Source organism: Chelonia mydas, chromosome 1 (assembly GCF_015237465.2).
Source record: "Chelonia mydas isolate rCheMyd1 chromosome 1, rCheMyd1.pri.v2, whole genome shotgun sequence".
NCBI lineage: Eukaryota > Metazoa > Chordata > Testudines > Cheloniidae > Chelonia > Chelonia mydas.
The window spans coordinates 209,678,031-209,699,318 of NC_057849.1; the positions used below are offsets into that span (position 1 = coordinate 209,678,031).

At 45.5% G+C, this 21,288-nt stretch overlaps 1 protein-coding gene across 3 annotated transcripts in view; it reads left to right on the top strand.

Moving 5' to 3' along the window:
* Positions 1-363: 363 nt before the first annotated feature.
* The window catches only part of YBX3 (Y-box binding protein 3), a 37,631-nt gene continuing 16,706 nt past the window's right edge, over positions 364-21,288 (top strand). The window contains exons 1-5 of one of the 3 annotated variants that reach the window (XM_037912069.1): positions 371-721; positions 6,874-6,937; positions 9,678-9,711; positions 18,799-18,888; positions 19,721-19,843. In XM_037912069.1, coding sequence (XP_037767997.1) covers positions 502-721; positions 6,874-6,937; positions 9,678-9,711; positions 18,799-18,888; positions 19,721-19,843 — 531 coding nt within the window. In that variant the 5' untranslated portion in view covers positions 371-501. Of the gene's footprint in view, positions 722-6,873; positions 6,938-9,677; positions 9,712-18,798; positions 18,889-19,720; positions 19,844-21,288 lie in introns of all 3 variants that reach the window. The other 2 variants (XM_037912076.1, XM_043549037.1) reach the window with 2 other exon arrangements.

A 21,288-nucleotide genomic window follows, 5' to 3' on the forward strand; every position in this document is an offset into this window, starting at 1 on the left:
TCGTGTAAAACTAGGCCCAAGTTGCCCCTGTGGTGTGAGTCAGGCAGGACGCTGGGGGCTGTCCCTTTACCCCCAGCGGATTGCATGGCTGTGTGTGGGGAGGGGCCAGTACACGAGCGCAGAACCGGGCCCCAGGTGGGGCAATAGGTCTTGTCCTCGTGGGCCCTCGGGCTGGGTCAGTTCCGCAGAGGCGCCTAGCACGGGGACGCGCGCGGCTCGCGCACTCCCTCCTCTGTAACTTTCCCTGCCCCGCGCGGAGCCGCCCCCACGGGAGGCGGGGCCCGGGCGCTCCGGCGGCGCGGCCCCTTTAAATGCTAATGAGGCCGCCCCGGGCTCGGGGCTGGCCCTCGCTGACTGTATTAAAAACTTCGGCGGGGCCATTTTGGGGGCAGTAAGACCCAGCGCGGAGCCCGAGCGACCCAGCCCGAGCGCGAGACACCGACCCACCCGACGCGCCGCGCGCCAGCACGCGGCCACCACCGACCGCCCCGGAGAGACGCAATGAGCGAGGCGGCGCAGACCAGCCCCGCGGCGGCCGCGGCGGCCCCCCCGTCCCCCACCGGCCCCCCCGCCGCCGCCACGGCCTCCCCGGCCCAGGACGCCAAGCCCAAGAGCCCCGCTAGCCCAAGCGCCCCGGCGGGCAGCGCCAGCGGAGACGCGGCCCCCGCCAGTGACAGCAGCAGCGCGGCCCCCGCCGCGGACACGGAGAAGAAAGTTCTGGGTGAGGCGAGGCCCGGCCCGGGGGACGCGCGCAGGGGAGCCCGGGGCGGGGGGGCCGCTGACAGGGACAGAGGGACCCCGGCCCGGCCCCGCCCGAGCGCTCCGCCTGGGGTGGGCGCGACCCCCTCCACCCGGGGCGCGGCGGTCCCTGCCCGACCGGCCGACCCGGGGCGAGACCCGCGGCTGGGAGCAGCCCCCCCCCCCCCCCCCGGGGGGGGTGAGCTGGGCCGGGCGCCCTGCGCACGTGGAGCGGGCCGGGGATCCCGCCTGGCCCCCGCGGCTGCTGTGGTGTCCGGGGCTGGAGCGCGCGTCCTGCGCCCCGGCTGCGGCGGGTTCGCTGAGCGGACTGGTCAGCTGCGCTGCGCTCCGCCCCTGGGACTCGCGGCCGCGACCTGCCCCGCTGCGCGGCCAGCCAGGCCCTGTCCTCTCCGCGGCGCGGCCGCGCTCCCCGGGCGGGGGCGCTCACGAGAGCGTCGGAGAAAGTCTCCGTGTAAACAGGGCGCGTCGGAGGCTGAGCTGCGCAGCGCGCGCCGGGCCCGGAGGCCAAGGCTCCGCCAAGCTGTGGGAAGCGCAGTGCCCTTCCCAGGAGCCGGCTGCTGCGCCCGCGCTGCGCTGTGGGAAGCCTCATGCTGTCAGCAGGCACGGGAGTGAACGCCACGGGGGCGGCTCTACCTGTGTCTGAGATCGGGCGGGGGGGCGGCGCTACAGTTGTTTGCCCTATTGTTGCAGCGTGTTGGTGTCAGGGTATTACAGAGGCAAGGTGGGTGAGGTAATAGTTTTTTATTGAACCAACTTCTGGTGAGTGGGACAAGTTTTTGAGCTACCCAGACCTGAAGAAGAGCTCTCTGTCGCTTGAAAGCTTGTGTCTTTCACCGGCAGATGGGTCCAGTAAAAGATATTACCTCAACACTTCGGCGTTTATAGTTGATATTAAACATCCGTTTGCTAATGGAGACAGACTCGTGTAAAGGAGGTTTCATGGTGGGAGGAAAGGATCCTGGTGTTGGGAGATCTGCTACTTCCTCTCACAAGTAGCTTCTGTTGCCCATCATTCCTTTCAGGAAGATAGTGAGTAGCCTGCCAGTCACAGTGGGCATCAGAAGTGACCCCGTGGGGATGCATGCTCCTGTTTCACTTGACTCACCATGATCTGACACACTTGGACACAGACTGTTTGTTGTTTGTCAATGAATTCCTTAAGGACTTCTGAATGTCCTAAGTGAAGGATGGCGATTCCGTAGCACCCTAGTGCTGAGAAAGGCCAGTACTGAGAGAGGACCAGGAGCATGGCCTGATAGGAGGGCTTTTTGAGGATATTAAATGTGGTGGTAGCAGCAGGGAGAGAAATAAGGAGCAGGTGGAATTAAAGCCAGGTCATTCGGGGGGTCAGCTACTGATATTGGTCATCAGCTTCCTAAACTTTGTTTTTCAGTATTCTGTGTTTCCTTTCGTAGTATTATATTGCATCCATTTTGGGTAGATCAGCAATACAGTGTGGAGGTATGTCAACAGTGTTCTAGGGGTATTTTAGCCATACTTGCAGTAATTGTGGGATAATTCATCAGCATTCTGGAGTACAGTTGCTCTAGCAGTATTGGGTTAAGGTTCTTTTGCAATATGCTGTCATGGGCAAAGATGCACTGAAACAAGAACTCCTAGAGCCAAACCCCAAGCTTTGTGCAAGTTTGGGTTCTGAACTGGATTTCAAGGTTCAGGCACACCTAGGATACCTGAGGGGTATATCATAGAATCATAGAATATCAGGGTTGGAAGGGACCTCAGGAGGTCATCTAGTTCAACCCCCTGCTCAAAGCAGGACCAATCCCCAGTCAAATCATCCCAGCCAGGGCTTTGTCAAGCCTGACCTTAAAAACTTCCAAGGAAGGAGATTCTACCACCTCCCTAGGTAATATCAGCAGTTATGTATTCTGGAGTACTTCTACTGTTGCTGTCTATTCCAATTTCTACTGGATAGAGTAGCTTGTAGGATGGCTTAAAAAGTCCTAATGTATTTTAGGAACTACACTGTCACATGGTATGTTTGCACTAGGGAAGTAAAATGTTAACTGGTTAACTGATAAGCATCAGTCTTACCGGTAATGCATTCAGTTAATGTTTAAATGCCTAATGTGCACGTTAAAAACATCGTAGCAATACCATTTCATAGTGTATGTGGAACTAACTTCTGTATTGTTAGGAGTTGGGACCATTGCTATGGAACTGACGTCATAGGTGCGGGGTGTGCTGCAGCACCCCCACGTTTTACGTGGCGGCTAGCTGCCGGGACCCCGGGTAAAACATAGGGTTCCCGCAGCACCCCTGGTTCCCGCACCTATGTTGTGAACTTGTTAACGGTTAAATATTTAACCGAAGCAATTTTAATAGTTTAAATGTTTACTTTTTTTTAAAAGCTATTTACATCCCTAGTTTGCACCTTCTCCAAAAAGAAACAAATGATGAAACCATTCTGTTGTGAAATTACTCTGGTTCTGTGATATTGCGTTATCAGAAAGGACAGGATTGCAGCCTATAAATCCCTTAAGTAGAGCAGTTTAAATGGAAGAAGGGAGAGATGTTTTCCCAGTCTCTGATGGGAGGACGATTAACACAATAAAGCTGGGGCTATGAGACTAACTAGTAGGGAAAGGCCTTTATGCTCATAGGGACTGAGACACTTGAATACGCTTCCCAAGAGAAGCTTTCAAAGTCCTATGGTTACTTACATACAGGAGCAGATTAAAAAAAATGCCCTTGGGAATGAGGGTGGAAAGAGTCTTGCAAAATGCAAGGGGAGAACATCATTGTGCATTCCCCCACTTCCCTTGCCCTCTGATTCATCAAGAGCAAGTCCGTGCATATCAGTAGCCATTAGTACACTATGAGGAAGTAGCCGATAAGGTGTAATATCTTTTTATTGGAGCTTCAAAATACAGTTATAATTAAACCTTTCCTGACTGGAAAGATAACTTGTGCCTTTACTACTTATTTTTTTTCTAATAAGAATGATAAAATCTTAAATTTGGTCTGATGTCAAAACATTGCTGTTGTCTACAAACCAGCCTTATTGCTAGGTGTTGTTTGTGATTTTTTTGACGCAGGGAATGTAAGGATGGTGGTTTGACTGCGCTGGTTGAAAATGGTCTCTTGGGCAAGTCTTTTTATTTATTAAACTCAAACTTCCATGTTAATGGCTCTGCAAATACATATGCTAAGTTTCTGATCAAAAAGGAACCACCCAGCCAAGTGCCCCTGAAAGCATATTGTAACACATGGTGAGACCACCTGAATTTGATGGACAAATAGAAAAATTAGTTACCCACCAATTATTGTTGACTCTTGAAGAAAAAAATGAAACTTTTTTCTGAAGTTCCCTGGGATAACTGGTCAGATTTGTGAAATTATTGGTTTCAGTCTGAGAGCTTTCCATGGACCTGTTGAAATGAGAGGTCTAATTCAGTTCCTATTGGGACAGGTGTGCATACCACAAAAATCACCTCCATGATTGGCACTTATTGATCCCCGTTTTGGCAGACTAACTGGAAAGGCCAGGGTACTGAACTCTCATCCCTAGAAATGATATCTCCATGGTGGGGATGAGATACATTTGTATGGATAATGGCAACTTCCTCCGTTACATTAGACAGATTTTAAAAAAGTATAAGTAGTCTAGACCATCATGCTTTAAGGCTTAAGCCCATTACTAACTGCCTAGGGTTAGGTAGAGGTATTCCCTGGTGGCAGCTTATTCCATAATTGCTAAGGCCCCACTTAACTTGTGATATTGCGGAAAATATGGATTCCACAATATTAGGCTTCCATTGCAGTTTTGACAGCAGGAGCCCTGCCGTGTACGGGGCTGAGAGCAGGAGTCCCCACTCTCAGCCCTGAGTGGCCGACAGTGGAAAACTGCTGAAAAATAATAATGGACTTAATAAATCATTTATTAATAATTAATTATTAGTAGTAATAACTGAAAGTGTCCATTATTTTTTCACAATTTTGCATGGCTTGTCCACTACTCAGCTGCAATTGTTTGACAGTCATCCCACAATTCATGTAGGGCCTTAATAATTGCCCATTTTGGGGTTTCTTGTGCCTTCCTCTGAAGCATGAAGTACTGGCTTTGGCCACAAGATGGGGTGGGGTGGAGGCCTGAATATTGATAGACCCCTGCTCTGAACTAGTATGGTAATACCTGTGTTCCTGTCATTCTAGTTAAGGGTTTTGGCCAATTCTCTGTCCAACTCCATTTCTTTTCCTTGTTCTTTGAAGCAGGTATATTCAGTACAGATAAGATAAATGTTAGAAATGAAATTTCAAAGTGAATTTTATCCTTTAAAAATTCTAAAATTCAAGAAAGTCTGTTACTATTTTTAACATACATGTTTGTCTGTTTATTATATCTGGCAAACTTATTTGGTTGGGGGAACATACCATGCTATAGGAGAATGGATCTCAAACTTTTTTACTGGTGACCCCTTTCACACAGCAAGCCTCTGAGTGTGACCCTCCCCCAATAAATTAAACACACTTTTTAATATATTTAACACCATTATAAACGCTGGAGGCAAGCGGGGTTTGGTGTGGAGGTTGACAGCTCGTGATCCCCCCCATGTAATAACCTTGCAACCCCCTGTGGGGTCCTGACCCCCAGTTTGAGAACCCCTGCTATAGGACCTGGTGAAACTTGTTCCTCCAGGATTGTTTAATAGAGTCCATGTGAAGGAGTGTGGTTGGGGACTGTTAGCAGAATGTTTCAGATCAAGAGCTGTGGGATTTTAGGGCTCAAGATCGTGCTGAGTTCTCAGTAACTGTGGGAGTCGGTGATCATGGAAAAAACAGAGAGAAGGAGGAAAACATCAGAGACCAATAGATGAGACTCAGGCCATCTGTTTAGAGGTTCCCTGTTTCACTGATATAGTCTTCCTTTTGATTTTCTAGAAGGAAAGGAAGAATTGGCCAAGGAGCGGATATGGTTATATCTGTATCCATAGAATGTAAGAGTTAGTATAAGAAAAAAGCTGTTTAGGGAAAACCAAGAGGATCTGTAACTAGAGATAAAGGGGTGAAAAGGAGCAAAGGGTGAGCATTTCCAGTGGGATATCAGGAAATATTTCCCTAACAGTAAGAACTATCAGCCTGTGGTATAATCTCCTTAGGGAAAGTGGTAAAAGCCCCCTGCTCTAGTGATGCCAGAAAAGACCTGTCAGGTCAGGTCCTGCCTGTTACCCACACTCCAGATGATCCAGCATGAGGTTAGGTTCTCTGTGCTATTTTGCTGAGTCTACTTCTAAATGTCCTGAGCAGGCACTCCTGCCATGTTTGCTTTTTGATAGCTGAATACTAGAGTTAAACACAACTAAGTGGTGCCCCAGTCTGGCAGCTGGATTCTCTGTTTGTATGTCCTGCATCTTGCCATAGCTCATGCTCAAGCTAGGGATCGCACATGGGGATCAGTAGGCAGCAGCTGGATTGTAGAGGTGGGAAAGATGTGATCTAGTGGTGAGAGAATGGGGATGGAAATCAGAAAGTCTGGGTTCCATTCTTGTCTCTGCCACTGACGTGCTGTGTGACTTCAGGTCAGCGGTTCTCAGCCCATGGGCCGCATGCAGTCCACTTAGCACACAGCTGCAGCCCAGCTCAGCTGTGTGCTAAAGATACTGCCAGGTTCCTGGCTGCTCAGAGCAGAGGGGTCCAGGCTGCCCCAGCAAGTTCTGGGGGCTGGGGCAGCCGTCCGCCCCTGGTCCAGGGCAGTCACGTTGTGGGGGTCCCGGGTCAGGCTCCGGGCTGTCGCTGCCCTGCCACCTGTCGCTGCCTTGCAGTCCAGGTAACACATTGTGGACCACTGCTTTAGGTAAATTACTTACCCTCAGTCTCCATTCCACATCTGTGAAATGGGACTACTCATTTGTCTCCAACTGGGTAAAATAAACTGATAAAACTAAAAAAGTGCTATGTAAGTGTAAAGTATTATAAGGGAGACTTTCTTTGACTATAATAGGGCTGCGCTATGCATTGGCCTGTCCTAAATAACTCAGTATAGCATTTGCAGGTTTAAAGGAAGGGGAACACACATCTGTTGCGTTTGATGCAGGAAGCTACTAGATGTGTGTTACTAGAGGGTGACTGATATTAATTTACTTTAATTTTCAGCCACTAAAGTTCTTGGCACTGTCAAGTGGTTCAACGTCAGAAACGGATATGGCTTTATCAACAGGTATGTTTGTTGTTATTGATAAATTTGTGCAACACTGCAGTTCACATGCTTAATAGATCTATTAACTCATGAGCCTTCAAAATCAGGGTAGAAATCTCACAGGAAGAGGGGTTTTCTGAGATTTCTGGTATTTCCTGTTTCTGGTTGGGTTCAAAATACCACAAGGTTGGCCTGTGATGCCGCATTTTAGCTCTGACAGCCTGATAACCATTAAGGTTCTGAGTTAAAATCAGATGATAGGTGGATGTGGGAGGAAGTTATTGAGCCTTTCCAAACGTGTGTGTTGTGGTGGGGAGGGGAACAGACTTGAGCTTTGGAGAAAGTTTTGGTAAGGGTGTTCTTATTTTCTGTCCAAACACGTTCACTCATCCCAATTCCAATCTCCACTAACATTCCACAGTTCTGTGTTTTATAGTTATAGCTGGGCACAGATTTGAACGTGCAGAAGTTATGGGGTATTCCAAAGCTCAAGTCCAGATCCACGTCTGAATTTTGGAAGTGGTCCCTCTCTCTCTTCTAATAGGTCAAACCAGAATTCTAGCTCGACTCTCCCACATTGAATTCTAAGAAGCTGCATCTTGTACTCTCAGTCCACCCTCAAAGGCATCTTATCACCCACTCATGTGGGTTTCTAAACTGTTTCTAAGTGACTTCAAGCAAAAAATGGGAGAGCTAAAAGCTAGTGGTACATGTCTTGCTCATGAAAACACTGTGATAAACTTAGTTGACAAGCTACAGAAACTTGCTTATTAATATTTATTTTTTAAAATAGTTTTCAAACTTATTTTTTAAAATCCTCTGTCAGAAAATGGATATAGCAAAAGAATCCATACAAGCCTTAGTTCAGGGAGTTTGATAACTCAAGGAAATCAGAGAAGGGAGACACAAAGTCTTTCACATCATAGAAACCATTTCCAATACAACACTGTATTGTGGCGGACTCGATGTCTGTGATGAATTAGAGAATGGGGATACCGAACCGTTCAGTGCAACCACAGCTCATTGAGGCTGGCTGCCCCTCAGAAAGGGCACTGATATTGGGGAGGTGGAGAGGGGATCTGATTCATGTTGAGAGAGCTCTATATCCCCTTCTAAAGCACATTTTCCAAGGTCGTGCAAGATCAGGAGGTTAATGAATGGCTTGGAGTTAAGGAAAATAATATCAAGCCTTCCATCTCTAGGTCGTTGGTTTTACTTCAGCCCCTCAGAGGTAGTGATTGTTTCCAATTATGTTTTCTCAGTGAAGTGAATTTTCTGGGTCTCAGTCCAGCGGGAGATGTCTCCACACAAAAAAAACCATTATCAAAATTTGCACACTTACCCCTGGTCTACACTGCGGGGGCGGGTGTCAACCTAAGATACGCCATTCGCATATCTTAGGTTGACTTACCTGGCCGTGAGGACCGCGGTGAGTCGACTGCTGCCGTTCCCCTGTCGATTCCGCTTCCAGCTCTCGCGAGCTGGAGTTCCGGAGTCTGCGGAGAGCATGTTCGGAGATCGATTTATCGCATCCAGACGAGGCGCAATAAATCAATCCCCAGTAGATCGATCACAACCCACTGTTCCGGCAGGTAGTGAAGACCTGCCCTTATTGTGTTCCCCTACTTTCCCTGATCCACCCATTATCAGTCCCAGTAGGGAAGCCAAACTGTTAGATCGGCCATAGAGACTTCCCTTGCTTCCTGGGAGCATAGATATTACACCCAATAGTGCTTCTAGTTCAGTGTCCTGACTCTGACAGTAGCCAATGCCACATGCTTCAGAGGAGGGTGCAAGAAACCATGTAGTAGCCAATTATGGAACAACCAGTTTACAGGGGAAGTTTTTAACCCTTGTTAGTGCTTGACTTTTATGCCTTGAAATAAAAAGGTTTATATTCTTATACAATTCTACCTTCCTAAGTCAGGAGGAGCATATTTGGGAGAAGGGCATGAGGGAGTCCCTCAGATTTCTTTTCTGTCAACCTAGCACCTTTTCATAAGCCACAGAATTAACTTCAAGTACCTGTGTGTAAACAGCAGAGTGGAACTGAAATTGTTTTGGAGTATTTAAGGGTTCCTAGCTTCTGCATCTGTGTGTGCGCACTGGATGTGAGTTTCTCAAATATGTCAGCCTTTATCACATGCAGAATCCTGTACTGGCTGGAGGATTGTCTAGACAACCTAAAAAGTGGGGTTTTTTTGTTTTTGGTTTCTTTATTTCATATGTAGCTCTCCCCCTCCCAATGAGTATTCCTAGTCCCTCCTCTCCTGGGCTGTTTTGGGTTTCAGTGTAAGGGGAGCTATGTTAACAGCTGTGCCCAGTCCTGTTGACAGTCTCACTTGACCTGTGGGATAATGTGCTGGGAGCTTGAGTTGCAGGTCCTGTGGTCATGGAGAGGAGAGGGAGAGAATATAATAGTCTTGCTGCCTATGTCAGACTACACCTTGGATGTCTGCCTACAGATTACAGGGTGGTCCCTGGGGAAGGTGGACAATCCCCTCCTGTTGGGGAAGTGATACAGAGCAAATTCACAGCCAGGTCTGGATGGAGAGGCAGAGTAGGTTTGTACTGCACATGGAATCCCAGGGGGTGTGTGCCCTGTGGAGGCTTCAGGAGATGTATTTCCAGGTTCTGCTGCTCCTCAGAAGAGGTGCATGGACTGGTGAGTTGAACCCCGGGGACTATCTCCCGTAAAGCCGCAGGCCTAAATAATCAGATGTCCCATGATTACATCTCTCTCTTCACACTTTTTCCACAGAAATGACACAAAAGAAGATGTGTTTGTTCATCAGGTGAGTGAGAGGCAATGGACTGTCTCTTTGTATATTCTATACATTGTAAAACTTGTTGCTATGTACTGTTCATATTCATCTCTCAGCCCTAGTTTCTCCTTGTGAGTGCTAAAGGGGTCATTCTGAACTGATTCAGCCCCACATGTATCACTGACAAATTTCCTTCTCTTAGCCACTCTCATTATATGGAGTTAAAGGGGTTGTCCTACTTGGAACTCTCCCAGCTTCCTCTGGATGTAACCGTGACAGATTCCCCTCTCTGTCTTTCAGCTCCTTCTGTCTTCTCTTGCCCACTGTGGTTTAGGCAGGGGGCTTTTTTCTTTCCAGCAGGGTAACTGCTCAGTTGGTGTTGGGGAGGGAGTATCTGGCTCAAATGAAGTTAAATGAACCTTTTTTGCTGTTTTCTACCTCATCCTCCCACCCTCCTTTTCTGCACTAGACTCTCTCCTGTTCATACTCCAGGCTTCTTTTCTAGTCCTCTCAATCTTCTTTTCTCCTTTTCATTCTCAGCCCTATTCCTCCTCTTGCTCTACTATCAATCTCTCCTTCTGTCCTTAGCCAGCTTGGACATTATCAGCTGTCACAGTGTGAGACAGCTGCAACCATGAATGACAGGCAAGAGAGAATGTACCAGTTGTGACTGGGCAGGGAGTGATCAACAAGAAGCCTGCTAGTGCACATGGGGTTCCCTGAACCATCAGCAGGTCTTTTAAAGTGTTTCCACGTAACCTGGAACTTCTGTTCTGAGAATTGAGGATGGCAGCCACATCCTGAGGGTTAAATGCTCAGCAGCTATCTGTATTTACATCACACTCATTACTGTAATATCTGAGAGATGCACATTTGACCAAGAGGTTGTTACCCACACAAAATTCTGTTACACACTTTAGGGGCACCCTCCTTTACTCAGTTCCTAGGGCTCAAGGCATAACCCTCATAATTTAGGCACCCCTACCCTTTCCTGTTCCTAGGGCTCAGGTATAACCTTACGCTCTAGGGCATCCACCCTTCCGCCATTCCTAGGTCTCAGGAATGATCCTGTTAATTTAGGCACCCACCCGTACCCTTCCGTGGGCTCAGGACATAACCTTACACTCTGCAGGTTTGCAGGGTCTTTTACCAGTGAAAGAGCCTTACTCAGTAATAGCCTACTTAACCTCTGTTTATTAACAATTCCCTCCAAAAAAGAATGCGCTAAGCATACAGTGCTCACTGCTTCCAGTCCCAATAAGGCAGATGAACTTTTCTTGATGGCCAGTCAGGATCAGGTCATCTGGGAGACTCCAGCTTCCTCACGGAGTGGTTGGCAAGGTGTTGAGGTCTGGCAGCTCTGATCTTGGGGTTGTGTCCTGGAGTTGGCTCCCAAGAACTTCCTTTTGGACCCCAGTTTATATAGTGAAACTTGAGTCCTGCTTAACCAATACCATAACCAGTCATTTTACTAAAATATTACAAAACAATTTTCTAACCAATTCTAGCATATTGTAAAACAATTCTTTAACCAATCATACCCCACCACCTTAATTAATTTACACCTGGCAAAATTAATTATGTAACAGACAGAAACAATCAACAGACAGAGATCCTGCAGATAAACAATAGAGAAATGGGGGACCATAAAGACAAAACAATAAAGTAGGGATTTCACAACCACAACTTGTCGATAAGTGATTTCTTGCCAGACAGAATGTCATCAAACAAAGTTTTCTTCAACCATCTTAAGATCGGTTTCTTTGTCTGGTGATGGTGGCTGCTATTAGGACAGGATCGCCTTCTTAACAGCCTGATATTACATTGTTTTAATGTAATTTAGATGGAATGTAAGGATGTGACTTTCTGCTTCTTGGCTAATGGCTGCTGCTCTTAGGCCTTACAGGGTTACATGCATTCCCTGTTGGGAAGCTTGTCCTAAACGCCTGAAAACAACAAAATTTCAAATGCTCCCTGATGAGCTAGCATCTTGTATAGCTCCTGGAACTTTAAGCACCAAAAACACAGGCTTCTACCACTTAAAACTAAAGGAGTAACTCCATCAGCTGTAAGAGGTTTTATCCTCTGTGTGACCCAGCCACTAGAAGCAGATGAGACACACACATAGCCTGCATGTTAAACAATGGTTAGTGTGTATTGTATATAACATTACTGGTGCTAAGGATGCTCTGCTTAGTGGTGTGACTGTTCCTCAGGGTGATAGGAGTCAGAGTTCACCTCACAGTTTTAAGAGTTTGTGAACGTGTTAATGAGAGATGAGACACCAGGGGTGCTTGTGTGTAATTCATTACAATTTATATTGCATTAGGGTTTATAGTCTCATGTGCTAGTCATTGTACAATATCTCCCTGTCCCAAAGAGCTGACCGTCGTAAGTGCCAGGCAAAAGGCAGCAGGTGGATACAGCTAAAAGATGGGGTCAGCACAAGGGAACAGTGAGATGGTATTGGTCATGGTGAAAAAGGTGATAGCAGCAAGTGAGCTGCCTAATCATTGTCAAGTTTTAACAGGCATCATGGCAGTGAAGTATTTTTAAGGGGAAATTTAAAGAAGGACAATGAGGTGGCTCTACAGTTATTTACAATGGCGTGGGAGTAGGCACAGAGGTGCTTATTGAAAAGTTTTTAAAATGGGCAATCAAGAATGGCATTGGTAGCATTCTTGCATAAAAGATGATGGTAGATGAGGGTTCTTAAATGTGAAGAATAATAGTTTGTTTTGATGTAGCAGAGTTTCTACCCACTCTCTTTGTCACCTCTTTATTCCTGTTCTCAGAGAAGGGGAGATATTTGATTCCCATATGTAGATTAAAGAGCTATAGTGGGAAGATGGGGGAGAATTTTTGTCCTTCCACAGGTCAATATATGGGTAAAGTGGATGGTTAAAATCCTCTAGGAGTGTGCCCTTTGAGCAAAAGTCAGGCCTGTTGTAAGTGAGTGAAACTCCATTTATTTCAGATGTCTGCTTACTCTAGGATTAAATATGTCCCATTGTTTCAACATCCATAACTAGACCATTCTGGCTGGTCTTAGACTTGGTCCAGGATTTGATGTTCCCAAATTCATGCTTCCTTCCCTTTCTTCTGTTGTTCCACTACCCTGTCAGGAGCCCTAACCAAATGGCATTTGAAACTCTGAAGGACTGACCACCTTCAGGCAATACTAGGCAGTTGGAGTTGGTATTGACTCAGTGGGAAGCGATATCCCCACTGCAGTAGTCTGGGTATTTCCTGGTAGGATTCCCAACCAAATACAAACTAAACCAATCCCTGCTGAATTTATGAGAGATGGGAGGGATTTTAGCATCCCCTTGGGATGGTACAGTGATTCAGTCAAGCAGATTGGGGCCTGCCTGAGTGAGAAGGAAAGGGAACAGTCAGGCAGGGAGTGGCAGTTACAAAGTCCTATCAATCACGTACACAAACATCCTGCTCTGAACTGCCTCTTTCCTCTGTGGGTAGTGACTGTTCCCTGCCACTGTGGACTCCTCCCCCAGCATTTGAAGAGTATGGAGGAGGGGCTGGATTACACATATAATCTCTTTAGAATAAGGCTGACCTAGTTGAAGGGACACACCCACCCTCCACACGCACACAGTGGGAGGGGAGCAGGCAGATCTCATGATCAGGGTGGGGGTTAACACTCTTTATTTGCTGCTATTGGATGCTATTTATATATACACAGAGCATACAGATTAAAATGCTTCTCTCCTTAGAGCATACGTGGCTGCTTTGTATTAACAGTTTCTCTCTTGCCATGGCTCCAAATCATGTAGAATCTGGAACTAGAAAGACCTATTTGACCTCATCTTGCTTATCTTTCCCTGCTTTCTTGGACACATTCTTTGATCATTCTTTGCTGTGTTATCTAGGTCTCTTGTCTATTACCAGTTATAAATGACCAAGTGATGTGCCTCTACCATTCTCATTGGGAGGCTATGGCTATTCCAAAATGAAATAAATGATGAAATATTTCTTGGAACTTTCCTCCTGAAATTTCAGCTAATTTCTTCTAGTTGCAGCCCTTTTAGCACCCTTAAAGGTCTCTATCCCTCTTTGGTGTTTAAGAACATAAGAATGGTCTGATCCAGTACAGGCAATCATCCATCTAGCCCAGTATCCTGTCTTCAGACAGGCCAATGCCAGGTGCTTCTGAAGGAATGAACAGAATAGCAATCATTGAGTGATCCATCCCCTGTCATCCACTCCCAGTTCTGGCAATCAAAGTCTAGGGATACCCAGAGCATGAGGTTGCATCCCTGGCCATCTTGGTGAATAGCCATTGATGGACCTATCCTCCATGAATTAATCTATTTTTTGAACACTGTTATAGTTTTTGGCCTTCACAACATCCCCTGGTAACAAGTTCCACATGTTGACTGTGCGTTTTGTGAAGAACTATTTCCTTTTTGTTTGTTTTTGTTTTTAAAACCTGCTGCCTCTTCATTTAATTGGGTGACTCCTAGTTCTTGTGTTATGAGAGGGGTAAATAACACTTCCCTATTCACTTCTTCCACACCATTCATGATTTTATAGACCTCTATCATATCCCCCTAGTCATCTATTTTCCAAGCTGAAAAGTCTCACTCCTTTTATTCTTTCCTCATATGGAAGCTGTTCCATAGCCCTAAACATGTTTGTTGCCCTGCTCCAATTCTAACATACGATGGGACAACCAGAACTGCATGCAGTATTCAAGGTGTGTGCACTGAAATGCAGTTGCTTCTTGGATGGAGCATGGCTATTTTTTAACATGTCATAGTAACATGATATGACTGTATCATCAGAAGATACAAGAAGAAAACTTCTCCGAATAGGCTTCTCTTTGGAAAAGGAAATACTGTTGTACAAGCTTTTAACTATTGAGTGCCCAGTGTGTCTTAATTTGTAATGCTCTCACCTCTAAGATGGAAGGGCTGAGTCAATCTTGGTTTCATACCTGTTGCTGATACTGCACAGCAGTAAGACGGGACAGTGCTGCTACTCATCTTTTGAGGAAGACTTCTTGCCTGTTTACATCAAATTTTAGAGCCTAGGGAAACCCTTGAGAACATAAGAACGGCCATACTGGGTCAGATCAAAGGTCCATCTAGCCCAGTATTCTGTCTTCTGACAGCGGCCAATGCCAGGTGCCCCAGAGGCAATGAATAGAACAGGTAATCATCAAGTGATCCATCCCCTGTAACCCATTCCCAGCTTCTGGCAAATAGAGGCTAGGGATGCCATCCCTGCCCATTCTGGCTAATAGCCATTGATGGACCTATCCTCCATGACAGTTTATCTAGTTCTGTTTTGAACTCTGTTATAGTCTTGGCCTTCACAACATCCTCTGGTAAGGAGTTCCACAGGTTGATTGTGCATTGTGTGAAAAAGTACTTCCTTTTGTTTGTTTTAAACTTCTGCCTATTAATATAATTTGGTGGCCCCTAGTTCTTGTGTTATGAGGAGTAAATAACATGTCCTTATTTACTTTGTCCACACCAGTCATGATTTTATAGACCTCTATCATATCCCTCTTTAGTCGTCTCTTTTCCAAGCTGAAAAGTCAAGTCTTATTAATCTATTCTCATATGGCAGCTGTTCAATACCTATCATCATTTTTGTTGCCGTTTTTTGAACTTTTTCCAGTTCCAGTGTATCTTTTTTTGAGATGGAGCAACCACGTCTACACGTAGTATTCAAGATGTGGGTGTACCATGGATTTATATAGAGGCAATATGATATTTTCTGTCTTATTATCTGTCCCTTTCTTAATGATTCCGAACATTCAGTTATCTTTTTTGACTGTTGCTGCACATTGAGTGGATGTTTTCAGAGAACTATCCACAATGACTCCAAGATCTTTCTTGAGTGGTAACAGCTAACTTAGACCCCGGAATTTTATATGTATTGTTGGGATTATGTTTTCCAATGTGCATTACTTTGCATTCATCAACGTTGAATGTCAATTGCCATTTTGTTGCCCAGTCACCCAGTTTTGAGAGATTCTTTTGTAGCTCTTTGCAGTCTGCCTGGGACTTAAATATCTTGAGCAGTTTTGTACCATCTGCAAATTTTGCCACCTCACTGTTTACCCCTTTTTCCAGATCATTTATGAATATGTTGAATAGGACTGATCCCAGTACAAACCTCTCAGGGACACCACTATTTACCTCTCTCCATTCTGAAAACTGACCATTTATTCCTACTCTTTCTTTCCTATCTTTTAACCAGTTATCAATCCACATGAGGGAACCTTCCCTCTGATCCCATGACTGCTTACTTTGCTGAAGAGCCTTTGGTGAGGGACCCATCAAAGGCTTTCTGAGAATCTAAATACACCATATCCACTGGATCCCCCTTCTCCACATAATTGTTGACCCCCTCAAAGAATTCTAGTAGATTGGTGAAGCATGATTTCGCTTTACAAAAACCATGTTGACACTTCCCCAACAAATTATTTCATCTATGTGTGTCACAATTTTGTTCTTTACTGTAGTTTCAACCAGTTTGCCCAGTACTGATGTCAGGCTTACCGGCTGTAATTGCTGGGGTCGCCTCTGGAGCCCTTTTTAAAAATTGGTGTCACATCAGCTATCCTCCAGTCATTTGGTACAGAAGCTGATTTAAACGATAGGTTACAGATTACAGTTAGTCCTGCAATTTCACATTTGAGTTCCTTCAGAACTCTTGAGTGAATACTATCTGGTCCTGGTGACTTATTGCTTGTTTGGCTTATCAGTTTGTTCCAAAACCTTTTCTAATGACACCTCAATCTGGGACAGTTCCTCATTCTTTTTAGGTGACAAATCTGGCTCAGGTTTCATAACCTCCCTCGCATCCTCAACCATGAAGACCAGTGCAAAGAATTCATTTAGTTTCTCTGCAGTGGCCTTATCATAAATCCTTGAGTGCTCTGTTAGCATCCCTTAAGGTTATTTCAGCAGAAGTCCTGAAATGTTCCTTCATGTACAATCTGTGTGTTTAACTTTGTTTCAATTTTGAATGAATTCAAAATTAGTTTTTTGTCTCTGTGTAGTATAGCTCCTGAATCTGTCCATATATAATATATTTCTATTATCACCTTTTTCTCTAAGTGAAATATTAAGAATTGCAATCTTTCTATCCATAAATCTCATAATACTACAAACTATCCAGTCTGTCCTCAGTCACCATAGCATCTGGGCACCTCACAAATTTGAATGAATTTATTCTTACTATACCCCTGTGATATAGGTAAATCTGATATTAGATTCCTCATTTGACAAATGGGAGTAGGCTAGGAGAAACTGAACCAGATGAAATGATGTGGCCACAGTCACACAGAAGTCTGCATCCAAGGCAGGAACTGTACCCAAATCTCAAGAGTCTAAATCCAGTGCTGGTATCAAATTTTCCTGGTTTTGATCTAATCTGTGTCCAGGTTTGTTAATTGTGATACCTAGCTCTTATATATAGCACCTTTTTTCATGTGAAGATCTCAAAGTGCTTGACAACACTTCTAGGTATACTTAATCCTGCCTCAGCACCAGAAGAAGGCCTAGATGACCTCTTGAGGTCCCTTCCAACCCGACGTTTCTATGATAGTGCTTCAGTTAAAATCTTTGACATAAATTGCATTAACTTTAGTAGATGTAGGTGTAGCCCACTAATTGCTCAAGGAGCCTTTCAGTGAATATGAGCTGAGCTTTGATAGTGGAACAGAGCCCAAAGCCAGAAGTTTTGCATAGTTTCGGATTTTATTGCAAACATCTTGCACAGTTCTGCATTCCCTTTGTTGAAACTTTGGGGGCACTACTGGATATGGGGGGGTGGTCTGGGTAGAGGGATGCACAGTTAATATTGTCATCCATCAAGAGATTTCAGTCTAATTCACATCTGCCCATCTCTCCTTTGCTGTCCACAGAGAAGAGAAATTCAAGATGCTGTCAAGGTCATGTGGCTTTTTGGACTTCTGTCCTTTATGGTCTCTGAAAGAACGTCAGGTCTTGGGCCTCCTGCCCATTCTTGTGTCTGTGTGGAATTAGATCAGGACCTAAGTACGCTATCCCACGTATACAAAACACTTATCACCATGCAGGTCCAAGTGGCTTTCAGACACTTGTCTCTTCCCTTTGAGGACTTGCGACCAATGATGGTGTCCAACGACCTTCTTAAAACAAAGGACCAGAGCATTAGAGTCAAAATGGCATATGGGCATATTTAATCTAATCTAATCTTATGCTTCACCACAAGCAGTTAGGTGAACTTCCCTCCTGAGTTACAGGAACAGAACTAACTTGTATCTGTTAGCAAGTTCAGATCCTCCTGTGACTTTGAGCATCTCTCAATCTGATTCTTTCTCTGACCTACCCTGTTTGAACTTTTTGGTGGGGGGGGGGGCAGGGGTGGAGGATGCTGCTTAGGAAGAGGGGTGGAACCATTAATGCTACTTGGTCTGGCATTATTAATGACCTTTTAACTATAAGGTGTTAAGTGACTTTCAGAAATGGCCTCCTCTTCTTGCCCTTGGTTCTGCTACCCAGACAAACACCTAGGGTAAAATATTCCTTCCATTATATAATACAGAAACACCACTGTCATGACAGCATTAAGAGCCTTTGTCACAGATACCATGGTACTCTGAACTATATGGGGAGAAATTGCCAGTGTGGATGCCAGTGGGGTTGTAGGGATGGTCTGGAGCGTAAGAGGGTGAGTTAGGACTCGGGAGACATTGGTTTGGTTTGGTTCCTGCCGTGGTTCAATCCAGCAGACTTCCTGTGTGACTTTGGGCAAGTAACTTTATCTACTTAGTGCCTCTGTTCCATGTCTAAAAATGAGAATAATATCTCTCACTGTACTCTGAGGTAGAGGGTATGCTCTGCTAAGGATTGTATGGTACTGAGATACTAAGATGCTCAAGGTCATTTAAATCACTAGATAGTGCCCTTTCTGAATAAAGCAGTGAGGCTGTACATGAATAGTCTGAGATTTGGCAGAGGCAAGGGATAGCAGCCACTCTGTCTCCTTGCTGCCAGCCACTAACTTGCTATCAGGGGAACTGCTCTGGGAGAATCTGATTTCTGTTGCATTCCACCTCTGACTTTTGATCAAGATGACTGTTTTGTCTCTTTAAAGACCGCAATTAAGAAGAACAACCCACGGAAATACCTGCGCAGTGTTGGTGATGGAGAGACTGTAGAATTTGATGTGGTCGAGGGAGAGAAGGTGAGAGAATCAGAGAGAGAGGCCTAAGTGGTCTTGGGTAGTCCATTTCCACCTTTCTCCCAATGGGGGTGGATGTAGGATCATTCCTTTGTATATGTCCTCTAGTGCTCTGTCCAGTCTAGTGATAAATTACTCTACTGATGGAGCTTCTGCTATTTCCCTTGGGAGACTATTGTTCTGTCTAATAAATCTTTGCAAAATATATCAGGATCTCCGCTTTGAAATTGTTTCTCTTGAATGTCATCCCATTACTCCTGTGGGCTATAAATTTTTCTTAAATAGGAGAGCTGTGGGTCTGTACATGCACATTTTTGTTCCCGCTGAATAATTCTCTCTGTCCTTGGTATTGGTACCCTTCAAATACTTGTAGATTCATGTTCCCTGTTAATTGTCATTTAGCTAATTTGTAGATATTCAAGGGTTGTTTTGATTTGTGGTGTGTGTGTGTGGTTTATTTGGTTGTTAGGGGTTTTGTTGTTTTGTTCCTCATAATTCAATTCAATTTTTCTGGCCCTCTGATCATTTTGCTGATCTCTTCTGAACTCCCTATAGTTTGTGAATCTCTTTCTGGAAATGAAGTTGAGAATACCTGGCTTGCTTGTGTATTCTTGCCATATGCAGCTTGTGAGGAATGGAAAAATAAGCAGCGTCAAAGAAACCTGCTATTTGGAGGGAAGACAATCACCTCTTGCCTTAATTCTGTAATTCTGGAAACAGGGAGGTGTTTTGATTCCCCATCTTGCTTCCTTTTTCTGGGTCTGTACACCTTCCACTTGGTTCTTGTTCTCTTGCATGTTTTTCATCACGTTCTTTCTCTCTGTTTCTGTCTCAGGGTGCAGAAGCAGCCAATGTCACTGGTCCAGATGGAGTCCCTGTGGAAGGCAGCCGTTATGCTGCAGACAGGCGCCGTTACCGACGTGGCTATTATGGCAGACGCCGTGGACCACCTCGTAATGTAAGTTGGGCTCATTTTTAGTTCTAGCACTCCCACTTCAAACCCAGATCCTGAGATTCCCTGCATGAGGATTGGGGAATTCCAAGTTAAGCTCTATGTCATGATGAACAAATCTAGCTGAACTTGGAGGCAAGTGGTATGTTCCTCCTGATGTACCGAGAGGGGAGAGGTTAACCGGCCACTGTCTTCTACCAATATTATGTGTCCACAGTGTTGGAGCTGACATAATACACTCAGCCACTTGAGCTTTTCTGAAGAGATCCCTCTCTGGTGTCTGTCTCTAGGAGGATGTGAAAAGTGGCTTTTGGTGGTGAAAATATTTTCCGCCTTAAAAATGTGCCTGTATTTCTTTGCACAGTGAAGTGCTCACTCTATTCTCTTCACTCACTCCTTTTTGGTTCTGTCTACGCTGGCCTAAAAAGTGATGGAATAAACAGTTGCTTTCCTTGCCCGTACAGGGACCATGTTAGGCCCCTATCTGTGCACGGGCTTCAAGCAGTGCACCTGTCGCCCGGTGATTATGCCAAAGTCTGATGCCCATGTTTGGTGCCTCCTGTGCCTGGGTAAAACCCATTCAGTAAAGTATTGTGCAGAGTTCTATACTTTCATTCCGTGGACCACATGGGAGATTGAGATGAGCCTGCAGCCTCAAATCTAAGCCTACAGCCTGGTAACCTGACAGGTCTGCCAAAGGTATTCAGTTCAGCCTCTGTGCTGAGGTCCTCTGACACAGGGTCCAAGACACACACTTGGGAGCCCTGAGGCCAGAACAACCTTCTATCATGGGCCGAAGATCGGAATTTCCTTGGCTCTGTATTGGGTGTAAATCCGTCACAGGTGCCACTTTAGATTTACACAGTGGCAATATCTGCACCAATTGCTAAGATTTCAAACCTTAGCATTGACAGAGGAGGCAGCAACAACAAAGAGAGAGGAAGCCACATCCCTCTCCTTTATTCTCTTCAATCCATGAGGGCCTTGAAGACTCTTATGGCATTGCCGTCACCTGTTCTCCATGCTTCTCAGGAACTGTCATAACTAATTTGGATTCCTCATTGGTTCAGGTGGCAGTATTGCCTTTTGATATCTGTGTGCCTGAGTTGGCGGGGGGGTCCACTGTCAAGGCAACTAGCCACCCCACAACTTGCTTTTTTTGCTGTTTGAATTCTGTGCCTGTACTGATTTCTCTGGTCTTAATCCAGAACTGCCTTGGGGGTACCTTTAACCCCTTCAGAGATTAACTTGGAGGGTCTCCTGACTCAGCCTCAAGACCCTGGTCATCTACCCCCACCTCAGATCAAGGTATCATGGAAGGATATCTTGCAGGGCCATCTTCAACTTGTGTTGCCCTGTGTACAGGACTCCATGAAAGCCTTGCTGGAGGTTGAGGCCAATCTCTGCACTGGCACCAGTGCCCCTTCCAAAACTATATCTTCTCTCTGCAC